Source organism: Rhinolophus ferrumequinum, chromosome 22 (assembly GCF_004115265.2).
Source record: "Rhinolophus ferrumequinum isolate MPI-CBG mRhiFer1 chromosome 22, mRhiFer1_v1.p, whole genome shotgun sequence".
In the NCBI taxonomy this organism is placed as follows: Eukaryota; Metazoa; Chordata; class Mammalia; order Chiroptera; family Rhinolophidae; genus Rhinolophus; species Rhinolophus ferrumequinum.
Window position 1 is genome coordinate 27,887,439 of NC_046305.1, and position 15,248 is coordinate 27,902,686.

Consider the following 15,248-nt stretch of genomic DNA (forward strand, 5'->3'; position numbering starts at 1 on the left):
GAGGCTATTAGAGCACAGAGTAGTTCTAATGTAGGGTCTGCCACTATAAGTCATCTCACATCTATGATTCATAGTTTCTTCACCTGTAAATTTAGAAATAAACTGCCTCCTCTTGACTACATCATGGATTGTTGTGGGCAAGTGTGAAAGCAGTTTGTATCTCTAAAGGGCTATACTAGAATGACTACAAGGCATATGGGGTGACAGTGGAGGGGATGGGCCTGTGCCTGGCTCCTGCAATTTTCATTGGGTTTAGGCATTTATCCAGACGTCTAGAGCTCAAAGCTGGTCCTAGCCCAGTTTCACAACTTCTGAAATCTAAAAGGAGGACAGGGGAAAGGACAGCAGAGGAGCCCTGGGTATCCCAAGCCTTGTGCCCATAGCGGTAAAACTTCCATCAATTCCAATGGATTAGAAGGTTGGCCTTGGGCTTGGTGACTTTAATGTTTGATGCCTCAGCTTCCTCATCTGGGAAATGGAGATAACCGTACTCCTTAGTCCACAAAATTGTAAGTATTAAATAAGATAATTCATAATAAAATAGCAGAGAGACTACTAGCAGTAAGTCCTCAGTAAACATTAGCTATTATTTTAATTAACTCCTTTAAAATGGCTTCTAATCACTAATGAAGAGCCAAGCATAAATAGATGGAGTCCCTGTCGTAGTCTTCACGTGAAGAAGTTGGTGAGCCACATGCCTGGATCATCTCTCCACTTGCCCTCTGCCCTCAATGTTGATGTTCCAGCTCCCCACCACTGCAGAAAATACTCCTGCCTCCTCAGGCAGGCTGCACAGTACCATAACTGATACCTTGGCTCAGATTCCCTGATTCTTTACTGCCCTCTGCTGACACAGGTGTGTGTGCCACGTGCCAGGCTTGCGTGAGGGGGGATGGCTGGTGAGTGTGCGGTGATAGACACCCAGAAGTCTACTCTATTTTCCCGAGACTCATGCCACCAATTATAAACTCTGACATTATATTCAAATAATGTCAGTCTTTCTCAAAAAAAGGGGAAACTTGGTAGAAGTTCAACACTTGTCAGTTGTCAGTAGCTATACAAATTAGTATAAACAGATTTACAAAGCATTTTGGGGAAAACAACTTTGTGGAAATTAAGGGTAATTTTTATATAAAACACTCTATTTTGATGTAAAGAAGACAGCTATGTTAGCATATTAAGATGAAATTCATATCAAGTTGATATGAAATTCATATCAAGTTTCCATACTAGGAGTGGAAAGTATGCTGGAGGAACTCCCATCACATGCCCCCGACAAACTGTGACTAGCTCTGGTCTCATGTAAGTAGTTGGTATTGGCTCCACAGTTAAAGTGGGCAAATGAATGTAGACTTACTTTTAGTGAAAACTCACACAAAGGACACACGGGTATTGGGGATTAGTGAGTGTATAGAAAAATTCGGTCTTAGAAGAGACAAGGATTAACATCTGCAAGATGGTGGTATAGGAATATCTAGCACCTGTCCCCTTCCAGAAACATCAATCTGGACAGCTATCCACACATAAAAATACCTTCACAGGACCTAAGGATTCCAGGTGAGGGACCACAGCACCTGGGAGAGGCACAAAAATAAGAAAAGATGCATTGAAGAGGATAGGAAAGACAGATTCACATTATCCCCTTCACTCCTCTCCCAAGTCTGGGCAGCTCAGTGTGGACAGAGACACCTTCCCTATCAGAAAAGGAGAGTGAAGTGAGCACCCAACTTCACTGACCCCAGCACTGGCTTATCCTAGCACCAGATTGACTCCTATAGCCCTAGGTGACTCCCTTGAACTGAGACCCCTGGTCCACTCTGGTGCTTGCTGGCTCCTGTACCCCAAGTATCTCCCATGGCACCAGGCTCCTGACAGACTCCTGAGAACCCAAGTTCCTCACCCACCCAGAGCAGTCCAGCTGCCTTGGCCCAGGAGCTCCATGTGTGGCTATGGAGGGCCCAGGCTTCCAACCAGTTTCGCCATGCTTGGGAAAGGGACTACTTCCATGGGGATGGGGGAGCGGTCATAGGTTGAGGAGAGCAGTGTTTTTATTGGTCAACTCCATGTCAAAGATCAGAATTGTCCCCAATTCGGAAATAGTTACAAGTATGCTTTATCAGGGACCAAAGCTTGCCTTATGGATCCCCACAGTGCGCTGGTTGGGCAAATAATTCATTTAGATTCAAGAGGAATGGGCCTGAAATTGCTTAGACCACAAGGGTGGGGAATCCATTCTTTGGGCCAAGTAATCTTGGTTTTCTAGTACTGTTCAGTGGATAGGCCAATGTAAATGTTTTAGCAGTAATTTATCATAAGAGAAAAGGAGTCTGAGGGTAGGGATTAAAGAGTTGGAGATGCAGCACTGAGGTTGTAGCTCTGATCTCCCGGACTTTCTGCTCTGAAAGAGACTTACCCAACACAGAATTAGAGTTGACTCAGGCCAGAAATCCCCTGCAGGCTTGAGTGGGTACCTGCTAATTTTAACCTCTGGATTAATCAAGGTGATTCCTGCCAGGGTATTGACCTTTGAGAATCCAATAGAAGCTATGGATCCACTCCCCAGAAACAGAACAAATGCACATTCAAACAAAACTATTCATTCTGTTTTCGTGGTGCTCTCAGATTTAAAAAAAAAAATCTGTTGGGCTTCCTGTTTCTGGGCTCCAGGCCCCACCCAGGAACTGCTGTGGAGAGAAAAGGTCAGTGAGTATTTCCCTCTTACCCAGGGCCAGGAACTCAAGAGCATTGGAGCCCTCCGTTCCTTTCTAGCCTGGTTCTTGCCTGGCTCCAGCCTTCCTGGAAACCTCTGGAGAGTAGCATGTACTCTGGAGGGTCGAAGTGGTGTCTGGCTCTGGAACTTCTCCTTCTGCCTCATTTGTTCCTGAAGACCAGCATTCAAGGTATTTTCCATAAATTGTCTGTTTATGACTGTGCACCAAAGGCACAGTCAGATGGGAAAGGGGATGTGGGATGTGGCTCAACCCTGGAGGTATAGTCTCCAGGCCACACTGCGTTTCCCCGCAAATAAGACGTCGCCGGACAATCAGCTCTAATGCATCTGTTGGAGCAAAAATTAATATAAGACCTGGTCTTATTTTACTGTAATATAAGATCGGGTTTTATAATATAATATAATATCATATCATATCATATAACATAATATAACATAATATAAAATATAATACCGTAGTTGATTGTCCAACTAGGTCTTATTTTCAGGGAAACATGGCAGGTACTTCCATCCTGGTAGCAGGGAGGTGGCAAGTTAGGGAGCTTTCCTTAACCTTGGAGAATCCGGCGCCATCTCTTTTCCCAAGGGGACATGACAGGACCCTGGGGAGATGGGGAAGTAGATCCCTCCTCTTTAGTCCCATGGTTTGAGGTCTGTGAAATATCTTTTGCATTTTGAATAATAGGAAGCTCCTCATTGGTAGCTGCTCAGGCACACTTCTGCCGCTCCGTGAGGCGTTCTTGAGACTTCTGGCTATGCAAGGAGTAGCGTCCTGAGCCAAGGTAAATGATGTTATCATTGTCCCAAACAGATTAAACTTGTAGGAAAGAAAGCTTGGAAAGGACTGCTCTGTCCAGGGTCTCTGAATGAGGGTCTGAGCAGAGACCTGACGTGCCTCAAATATAAAAGGCACCCACAAATATCTGGTTGTTAAGCTTTAAGTTTCATTCCCTAGGCACGGACTTGTTCTGGTCCCCACGTGTGCCCAGGGACTGAGCTAACTTTGCTTTTCCTGTTACAGCTGCCCAGCCCTCCAGTACCTGTCTTCCCAGGCCAGCTGAGAAGCGGGTGTTAAACTATTGCCTTTTTCACTATTCCCCTTAAAAAATGCTCAGGTCTTTTTTGTGTACAAGGCTTTAATGATCACTACTATAAGAAAAATGAGTAAAAGTGAACAAACATGGGAATAAGTACAATATCATAAAATTATGACAGTATGTAACTTTTAGGGAGATGAGGTAGAAATGCTCAGAGGAAATCATACTGACTACTCAGGCAAGGCCTCTCAGGGTGACAATACTTTGGATCTGGTTCATGACTGCATAAGACTAGAGACATGAGGTCGTGGCTTTATGGGCTCCACAGGGCTGATTCAACTCATAGGCCACTGATATGGACTCGTGAGTAGGGGGCTGAAATGAAGTATTAACCCAACTGTTGGAAAAGATAGAGCTACCAAGAGAACTGGAATATTTCAGGATTTTCTCTAGATACAAGTTCAAGGTGTCTGAATTTCTTTGTGCATAGATTATGCCTACAAATGGCCATCTTAGGCCCAATTTGTGACCCCTATCATTAACCACATTCCATCTAAATTGAATTTTTTTGCCTTGAAAAAGGTGTTTTCTCTCTTGCCAGGGACTAATACATGCCCGTCCTTCCGCCTCAGATTTCCTGCACCCCCCTCTCCCTCGCCCTCCCACAGCAGAAACTCTGAACATAAAACTCTGTCAACCAAAAATAATTTTAGGCTGTAATAAGGAATAAATAGTATTTATTTAAGCAAAGGATTGCAATCTGAGAAATGCAGATTCAGGTAGCAACCCAAACTGTCATCCTCCAAGACAAAGGAGAGGCCGTCTTTTATGGAGAAAACCTTCCAGGTTCCCATTCAGATTATCTCATTGATGTTGACCAGAAAATTCTAGACTGGTTGATTGAGATTATGCTTCTGAAAGAGGTTGAAACAGCAATTAGGTTGGGTATTAAATCTAGGTTTGCAATCATGGGCTTTAGTGCAAGTGACACCATTTGGGGCCTGTGGTTTTCTCTTTAACATTACCGTCCCCTAGGCTTGCTCTAGCCAACTGAGCTACTTCCCCTTCCTCAACTGAATCTTGCTGGTTTTTTTGTCTCTGGGGACTTGATATTATTTTTTCTTTTTCCCTCTGGTTGGAACACTCATTATTTCCAGTTCCCATCTTTCCCTAGCTGATTTCTACTTATACTAATTCTTACTTACACTTTCCATGGAAGTTGTTTCTGACCCCCAAATTCTAATATGTGCTGCCTTTTGTGTGCCTCCGTAGCATTCCATAATTTTCTTTTCCTAACACTTATCACCAATAGTAAAACTGTCTGATTAATTGTCTGTATCACTGGAATGAGAGTTCCTTAAGGGGAGGAGTTATATCTTATTGTATACATGGTGCCTAGCACAGAGCCTAATACATAGTATTACTCAACATTTATTAGGTGAATGAATAAATTGATGTAATTTGTATGTATAAATGGATGAATTGCGGGAAGAAAGGAAGGGAGGGAGGAAATTAGGAGTCACTGTTTCAGTCAAGTTGGGAACTTAGAGTAGCCTGATAAATTTTCTCATTTCCCACAGTAGCTATTTCAAACTTTCACTCTTATCCTCAAGTACCCTTACCTCAGTTCTCTGCCCTCTCAGCAAAGAACTTGTCTCTTATTTCACTGAAGAAATGGGGACTAGAAATCATTAGGCAGAAATCCCCTCAAAACTACAAATTACTCTATATCACTGTCTTTCCCTCATCTTTTCTCTCAGAAAAGAGGTATCTTCTCTCCCAGCCAAAACGCTGCTCTGAACCCTCTCTAGCCCAACCCATCAGGCACCTTCTTTCTCTCCTATGTGTCCCCATCCATGGCTCCTTCCCTTGACCTATCATAGCTTGTCTGTTTCCACTTTAAATAAAACTAAAAACTAACACCAAAAAGCTCTCTTTACCTTTCATGCCCCTTTACATAATACCCTACCATTCTCCTTCCCATTCACACTAACGTGTCTTAAAAGAATAGTTTACATTTTTGTTTTTGGATTTTAAAAATTAGTTTCAGGTGTACAAAACAGCATAGTGATTAGACATTTTTATACCTCACAAAGTGATAACTACAATAAGTCTATTACCTATCTGACACTGTACATAGTTATTATGATATTATTGACTATATTCTCTATGCTGTACTTTATATCCCCATGACTATTTTTTAAAATTATAGTTGACATTCAATATTATTTTATATTAGTTTCAGGTTTACAGCACAATGGTTAGACAATTATATAATTTATGCGGTGATCCTCCTGGTAAACACTATACATAATTTTTACAATATTATTGACTATATTAACCATACTGTATTTTATATCCTCGTGACCCTTTTGTAACCACCAATTTGTACTTCTTAATTGCTTCAACCTTTCTCACCCACCCTCAACCCCCTTCCCATCTAGTAACTATCAGCTTGCTCTATGTATTTATGAATCTGTTTGTCTTATTTGTTCATTTATTTTGTTCTTTAGATTACCCATATAAGTGAGATCATATGATATTTGTCTTTCTCAACCTGACTTATTTCACTTATACACTCTAGGTCCATTCATGTTGTCACAAATGTTCAGATTTCGTTCTTTTTTATGGCCAACTAATATTCCATTTTATTTGGTACTACAATTTCTTTATCTAATCATCTATTGATGGGCATTTTGGTGGTTTCCATATCTTGGCTGTTGTAAATAGCGCTGCAATGAACATAGGGGTGCATTGTATATCTTTTTGAATTAGTGTTATGGATTTCTTCGGGTAAATAACCAGAAGTGCAACGGCTGGGTCATAAGGTGGTTCTATTTTTAATTTTTGGAGAAAACTCCAAATCATTTTCCATAGTGACTGCATCAATTTGCAATCCCACCAACAGTGTAACAGGCTTCCCTTTTCTAGGCATCCTCACCAACACTTGTCATTTGTTGATTTATTGATGATAGCCACTGACAGCTGTGAGGTGATATCTCATTGTGGTTTTAATTTGCATTTCTCTGATGATTAGTGACATCGTTTTTTCTTTTTCTTTTTTTTAACTAAAGTTTATCGGGGTGACAATTGTTAGTAAAGTTACATAGATTTTGGGTGTACAATTCTGTATTATGTTATCTATAAATCCCATTGTGTGTTAACCACGCGGAGTCAGTTCTTCTTCCATCACCATATATTTGATCCCCTTTACCCTCGTCTACCATCCCCCCCCCTTACCCTCTGGTAACCACTAAACTATTGTCTGTGTCTATGAGTTCTTGTTTCTCATTTGTTTGTCTTGATCTTTTGTTGTTTTTGGTTTATATGCCACATATCAGTGAAATCATATGGTTCTCTGCTTTTTCTGTCTGACTTATTTCGCTTAGCATTATATTCTCAAGATCCATCCATCTTGTCACAAATGGTCCTATTTCATCTTTTCTTACCGCTGAATAGTATTCCATTGTGTATATATACCACAACTTTTTTATCCATTCATCTATTGAAGGACATTTTGGTTGTTTCCATGTCTCACCCACCACAAATAAAGCTGCAGTGAACATTGGAGCACACGTGTCTTTATGGATAAATGTTTTCATATTTTTTGGGTAGATACCCAGGAGAGGGATTGCTGGGTCATACGGTAATTCTATTCGTAATTTTTTGAGGAACTTCCACACTGCCTTCCATAGCAGCTACACCAGTCTTCATTCCCACCAACAGTGTTTGAGGGTTCCTTTTTCTCCACAGCTTCTCCAACACTTGTTACTGTTTGTCTTGTTGATGATAGCCATTCTAACTGGGGTGAGGTGATATCTCACTGTGGTTTTCATTTGCATTTCTCTGATGATTAGTGATGTTGAGCATTTTTTCATATGTCTATTTGCCATTTATATATCCTCTTTGGAGAAATGTCTCTTCAAGTCCTCTGACCATTTTTCAGTTGGGTTGTTTGTTTATTTGTTGTTGAGTTGCATGAGTTTCTTGTATATTTTGGATATTAGAGCCTTATCGGAGGCATTGTTTGCAAAAATCTTCTTCCATTCTATTGGTTGCCTCTTTATATTGTCAATGGTTTCTTTTGCTGTGCAGAAGCTTTTAAGTTTGGTATAATCCCATTCATTTATTTTAGCTTTTACTTCCATTGCCTTTGGAGTGAAATTCATAAAACGCTCTTTGAACCCAAAGTCCATAAATTTAGTACCTCTGTTTTCTTCTATGCAGTTTATTGTTTCAGGTCTTATGCCTGAGTCTTTGATCCATTTTGAATTAATTTTGGTATATGGTAACAGATAGAAGTCTAGTTTCATTCTTTTGCATGTGGCTATCCAATTCTCCAAGCACTATTTATTGAAGAGGCTGTCTTTTCTCTGTGGTATGTTTTTTGCCTCTTTGTCAAAAATTATCTGTCCATATTTATGTGGTTTCATTTCTGAGTTCTCAATTCTATTCCATTGGTCTACATGTCTGTTTTTCTGCCAATACCATGCTGTTTTGATTATTGTTGCCCTGTAGTACAAGCTAAAGTCAGGGAGTGTGATACCGCCAGCATTGTTCTTTTTTCTTAAGATTGTTTTGGCTATTCGGGGTCTTTTGTGGTTCCAAACAAATCTGATGATTTTTTGTTCTATTCTTTCAAAAATGCCATTGGGATTTTGATGGGGATTGCATTAAATCTGTATATTGCTTTGGGTAATATAGCCATTTTAACTATGTTGATTCTTCCAATCCATGAGCATGGAATGTCTTTCCATTTCTTTGTGTCTCCTTCAATTTCTTTTAAAAATGTTTTATAGTTTTCAGCATATAGGTCTTTCACATCCTTGGTTAAGTTTATTCCTAGGTATTTTATTCTTTTTGCTGCAATTGCAAAAGGAATTGTTTTTTTATTTCTTTTTCTGAGATTTCATTGTTACTATATAGGAATGCAATGGACTTTTGTACGTGGATTTTGTAGCCAGCAACTTTACTGTATTCATGGATTGTTTCTAATAGCTTTTCGGTGGAGTCTTTAGGGTTTTCTCTATATAGCATCATGTCATCTGCAAAGCGTGACAATTTACCTTCTTCATTCCCAATTTGGATGTCTTTTATTTCTTTCTCTTGCCTTATTGCTCTGGTGAGGACTTCCAACACTATGTTGAAAAGCAGAGGTGATAGGGGACAGCCCTGTCGTGTTCCTGAATGTAGAGCAAAGGGCTTCAGTTTTTCACCGTTAATTATGAGATTAGCTGAGGGTTTGTCATATATGGCCTTTATTATATTAAGGTATTTTCCTTCTATACCTATTTTATTAAGTGTTTTAATCATAAATGGATGTTGTATCTTGTCAAATGCTTTTTCTGCATCAATTAATATAATCATATGATTCTTGTCCTTTATTTTGTTTATGTGATGTAATACATTGATGGATTTGCGGATGTTAAACCATCCTTGTGCCCCAGGGATGAACCCCACTTGGTCGTGATGAATGATCTTTTTAATGCATTGTTGTATTCGATTTGCTAGAATTTTGTTTAGGATTTTTGGATCTGTATTCATCAGAGATATTGGTCTGTAGTTTTCTTTTTTTGTGTTGTCCTTACCAGGTTTTGGTATCAGGGAAATGTTGGCCTCATAAAATGAGTTAGGAAGTACTGTCTCTTCTTCAATTTTTTGGAAGATTTTGAGCAGGATTGGTATTAGATCCTCTATGAAGGTTTGATAGAATTCACTATTAAACCATCTGATCCCGGACTTTTGCTTTTGGGAAGGTTTTGGATGACTGATTCAATTTCGTTACTGGTGATCGGTCTGTTTAGATTTTCCAGTTCTTCATGGTTCAGCTTAGGAAAGCTATATGTTTCTAAGAACTTGTCCATTTCTTCTAGGTTATTGAATTTGGTGGCATAGAGTCCTTCATAGTATTCTTGGATGATCCTTTGTATTTCTGTGGCATCCGTGATAACTTACCCTCTTTCATTTCTGATTTTGTTTTTTAGTGTCTTCTCTCTTTTTATCTTAGTGAGCCTAGCAAAGGGTTTGTCAATTTTGTTAATCTTTTCAAAGAACCAGCTCTTTGTCACATTAATTTTTTCTATTGTCTTTTTGTTCTCTATTTCATTTAGTTCTGCTCTGATTTTTATTATTTCCTTTTTTCTGCTGACCTTGGGTTTCATTTGTTTTTCTTTTCTAGTTCTTTAAGGTGTGACGTGAGGTTGTTTATTTGGGATTTTTCTTGTTTCTTGAGATAGGCCTGTAATGATATAAATTTCCCTCTTAAAACTGCTTTTGCTGCATCCCAAAATTTTTGGTAGGATGTGTTATCATTGTTATTTGTTTCTATGTATCTTTTGATATCTCCTCTAATTCTTCATTTTGACCCGGTCATTCTTGAAAAGTATGTTGTTTAATCTCCATGTATTTGCGGTTTTTCCTGCTTTCTTTTTGCAGTTGATATCCAATTTCGAAGCCTTGTGATCAGAGAGTATGCTTGGTATGATTTCTGTCTTCTTAAATTTGCTGAGGATAGTTTTATGTCCCAATATATGGTCTATCCTTGAGAATTTTCTATGTATACTAGAAAAAAATGTATAGTCTGATGTTTTAGGACGAAGTGCTCTATAAATGCCAATTATGTCCATTTCATCTAATGTGTCATTTCGGGCTGCTGTTTCCTTATTTATTTTCTGTTTGGATGATCTATCCATAGCTGTCATTGACGAATTTAGGTCCCCTAGTACAATTGTGCTTTGGTCAATTTCTCTCTTTAGTTCTGTTAGTAGTTGCTTGGTATATTTCGGTGCTCTCTGATTGGGGTCATAAATATTGATGACTGTTATGTCTTCTTGTTGTATAATCCCCTTTACCATTATGAAATGTCCATCTTTGTCTCTTGTTACCTTTTACACCCTGAAGTCTGTTTCATCTGATATCAGTATAGCTACACCTGATTTTCTCTGGATACCATTTGCTTGGAGTGTCAATTTCCACCCTTTCACTTTGAGTCTATGCTTGTCCTTGTAGCTGAGATGCGTCTCTTGGAGACAGCATATGGTTGGGTTCGGTTTTTTATCCAGTCTGCTACTCTGTGCCTTTTTATTGGTGAGTTCAGTCCATTTACATTTAGGGTGATTATTGATATGTGAGGATTTCCTATCATTCTATCTTTAGTTTTCTGGTAAGACTGTGTCTCCATTGTTTCTTTGCCTTTTTGTTGTTGTCTATTATTTCTGTGTGGTGGTATTCTATGATTTTTCCCTCTGTTTCTTCTTTTATTACAGTATGTATTTCAGTTCTGGATTTTTTTTTTTTTTTGAGTGGTTACAATTAAGTTTATGTAAAAGAAAGTTTTATATTTAGACTATTCCATTTTCTTCAGCATGCTTACTTTGTCCATTCCTATATTCCAGTTCAGGCCTTTACTCTTCCTCTTTTTATGTTTTGGTTGCCACAAATTGTCCCTGTTGATGGTGGTCGAATAGTCTCCTTTAGTATTTCTTGTAGTGCAGGTCGTGTATTAGAAAATTCCCTCAGCTTCTGTATGTCTGGAAAGGTCTTTATTCCTCCTTCATATCTAAAGTATATCTTTGCTGGGTATATTATTCTTGGCTCATAATTTCTCTCTTTCAATAGTTTGAATATTTGGTTCCATTCCCTCCTGGCTTGTAGAGTTTCTGCTGAGAAATCTGATGATAATCTAATGGGTTTTCCTTTGTAGGTTACCGTCTTCTTTTCCCTGGCTGCCTTGAGGATTCTTTCTTTGTTGTTGATTTTTGATAGCTTCAATACAATGTGCCTTGGAGAAGGCCTGTAGGGGTTGAGGTAATTAGGTGTTCTATTTGCTTCTTGGATTCGAGGATCCAGTTCTTTCCACAAGTTTGGGAAGTTCTCATTGACTATTTGTTTGAATATACTCTCTGTTCCCTTCTCTCTTTCTTCTCCTTCTGGTATGTTCATTATTCTTATATTGCTCTTTCTGATGGAGTCAGAAAGTTCTTGTAGAATTCTTTCATTTTTTTTTAAGTCTCAAGTCTCTTTCTTCTTCCATGTGTATCATTTCCAGGTTTTTATCTTCGATGTCACTGATTCTTTCCTCCATCTGGTCAACTCTACTACCTAAGCTGGCTATTTCATACTTCATTTCTTCTATTGAGTTCTTAATGTCCAGAATTTCTATTTGGTTCTTTTTTAAAATTTCAATCTCTTTGGTAAAATGTTCGTGTTGTTCTTTGATTGTGTTTCTGAGTTCATTAAACTGCCTTTCTGTGTTTTCTTGCATCTTGTTGAGTTTTTTGAGAACTGCAACCTTGAATTCTCTGTCATTTAAGTCACATATTTCCATATCTTTAAGTTCCTTTTTTGGAGACTTTTCACTTTCTTTCTGAGCTGTCTTGTTGCCTTGGTTATTCATGGCAATTAATGATTTATTATTTCTCCTCCTAGACATCTACAGGAGTGGGTTCTGCAACAGGTTGATAGGAAGAGGTCTTTCTTTTGTTTTCCAGTACGTGTTTGTGGAATGTTTTATTTTCTCTCTGACAGCAGCCTGTATTTCTCACTCACACTGTAGTGTTATGTTTTCTCTGCACTATTCCAGCTTCTCATACAATGGGGGGATTCCCTGGAAGGCGGGCTTGTCCTCTGTTAACAGTTCATCTGGTTTATAGGGCACTGCGTCCGTGTGGGTATGTGGAGTGCTTTTGAAGTTCCAAAGCTTTTCCTGCACCAGATTCAGAACCCATGTGTTTCAGCAGTTCTATTTACTCCTGAAGGGATCCACCCAGATAGGTGGGGACAGGGGCGGGGTGAGTTGTGACAGGTGACCCAGAGCAATGGCGGCAACCACAACCACAGCCAGTGCTGCTTCCACAGCTCCCTCCTCTTTGCTGGAACTAGTTGGGCTGTGAATCTGTGTCTGCAGACCACAGTTCTCAGAACTGCAAATATTCTGTTCTTTTGATCTGACACTGCTACTGTTCTGCTTCTAGCACTGGGCAGGTGAGGGCAGGGTGAGCTCTGGGAGGGTAGGGAGGGGGCGGCTAGTCTCAGTGCCTAAGGCTTCCATTCTCTGCTCGGCAGTGAGAGCTTAAATCACTGTTTTCAGCCTTCTTCCCTCAGTCTTTGCTCCGAAGCCTCTGCCGTGAGTGTTGGGTTCAGCCGTGTTATATGCTGTCCCCTCAGCCCTGTGGGCCATAAGCGGACCCCTGGCAGTCCGAGTTCTTCTCTCTCCTGCAGCTTCTTCTCATCCCGCAGCAGGTCCGGGAGGCAGCGAGCTCGGAGCACTAAGCTAGGTCTGCGTCCTGTGCCGGTGTGGCTCGGTCTCCGCACTTCTCCCTTCCCCCCTTCCCTGCTCCCACGATTTGCCCACCTTTAGGTGAATTCAGTAGTGAGACTCTTCATCTTGCCTATCTGCTATGCAGGTAGTCCTTTGTGGAGTTATAGTTGTTTGATTTGTTGTAAATTCCAGGGGAGATTTCCAGAGGTTCACCTCACGCCACTATTTTGATGGAACAAGAATGATTAGTGACATCTTTTCATGTCTATTGGCCATCTGTATGTCCCCTTTTGAGAAATATCTATTCAGGCCCTCTGCCCATTTTTTAAATTGAATTGTTTGGTTTCTTTGGTGTTAAGTTTATGAGTTCCTTATAAATTTTGGATATTAATCCCTTATTAGATGTATCATTGGTGAATACCTTCTCTCATTCAGTAGGCTGTCTTTTTGTTTTGTTGATGGTTTCCTTTGCTGTGCAAAAATGTTTTAGTTTGATGTAGTCCCATTTGTTTATTTTTTTCTTTTGTTTTCCTTGCCTGACGATCAGAATAAAATACCACTAGGAGCAATGTCAGAGAGTTTACTGCCTATATTTTCTTCTAGGAGTTTTATGGTTTTGTATCTAATATTTAGGTCTTTAATCCATTTTGAGTTTATTCTTATATAAGGTGTTAGAAGGTGGTCCAGTTTCATTTTTTTTGCATGTATCGGTCCAGTTTTCCCACCACCATCTATTGAATGGACTGTATGTTCTTGCGTCATTCGTCATAGATTAAATTACCATATAGGCATGGGTTTATTTCTGGGCTCTCTATTCTGTTCCATTGATCTTTGTGTATATTTTTATGTCAGTACCTTGCTGTTTTAATTACTATAGCCTTGTAGTGTAGTTTGATTATCAGGTAGTGTGATACCTCCAATTTTGTTCTTTTTTCTCAAGATTGCTTTGGCTATACAGGGTCTTTTGTGGTTCCATATAAAATTTAAGATTATTTGTTCCAGGTCTGTGAAAAATGCCATTGGCATTTTGATAAGAATTGCATTGAATCTATAGATAGTATGTGTAGTATGGACATTTTAACAATGTTAATAATGCTTATCCATGAGCACAATATATATTTCCATTTATTTGTATCTTCTTCAGTTTCTTTGTTCAGTGTCTTATCATTTTCTGGGTATAGGTCTTTTACCTCCTTGGTTAAATTTATTTTTAGGGTGGTATTTTTTTGTTTGTTTGTTTTTTTGGATACAATTGTAAATGGGTTTGTTTTCTTAATTTCTCCTTCTGACAGTTCATTTTTGGTGTATAAAAAGGCCACTGATTCTGAATATTAAGTTTGTATCCTGCTACTTTACTGAATTTATTGATCAGTTCTAATAGTTATTCGTTGAATCATTCAGGTTTTCTGCAGAGGGTGCCAAAAAAATGTGTACACATTTTAAGAAAGGGAAAAACTGTCTTAAAATTGTAATATTTAATATATACCAATAACAAAAGATGAATACAAGTCACGTTTGACTTCTGCAATTACAAGAGGTGCTCAGAGTGGTTACCATCAGCGTAAACTCTTCCAACACCATAGCAGAAGAAGCAGGACTTGTTGCTGTGTGAGGTCTCCCAGATCTTCCCTTGTGCATACCACACACAGTACTATGCATCTCAAACTTAACACGAATGTGTGCAATTGTTACACGTGTTGGAAGTTCTGTTGAATACTTACACCTCCATTGTCGTTGTACTTCTACAATGTTCTCGAATTTCAAATACCACTTCAAAATGCGCTCCTCGAACAACAACTATGCTTCTGCCATTTTCTTCGACTGTCCTGCTGTCACATGGTGGTGCTAGGATTCACTGGACTAATGCCATCTTTTGAGCAAACACCACACTGCACATTGCTACCGTAATTCAATTCAACTTCGAAAAGTAATACATAGATAACGTCTCTTAAAATTTGCAAACATTGTTGGCACCCCCTGTATATAGTATACTATCATGCTATCATGTCATCTGTAAATAATACAGTTAGTTTTACTTCTTTCTTCCCAATTTGGATGCCTTTTATTTTTATTTATTTTTTTGTTGTCTGATTGCTGTGCCTAGGACTTCCAATGCTATGTTGAATAAAAGTGGTTAAAATGGGAATCTTTATCTTGTTCATGATCTTAAGGAGAATGCTTTTTCCCCTTGAGTATGATGTTAGCCATGGGTTTGTCATAT

At 39.1% G+C, this 15,248-nt stretch overlaps 1 protein-coding gene across 4 annotated transcripts in view; it reads left to right on the forward strand.

The window, feature by feature from the left end:
* Nucleotides 1-2,687: 2,687 nt before the first annotated feature.
* Nucleotides 2,688-15,248, forward strand: part of CD48 (CD48 molecule) — a 31,625-nt gene continuing 19,064 nt past the window's right edge. For 2 of the 4 annotated variants that reach the window (XM_033093510.1, XM_033093511.1), the window contains exon 1: nucleotides 2,688-2,900. In XM_033093510.1, coding sequence (XP_032949401.1) covers nucleotides 2,819-2,900 — 82 coding nt within the window. In that variant the 5' untranslated portion in view covers nucleotides 2,688-2,818. The remainder of the gene's footprint in view (nucleotides 2,901-15,248) is intronic. The other 2 variants (XM_033093513.1, XM_033093512.1) reach the window with 2 other exon arrangements.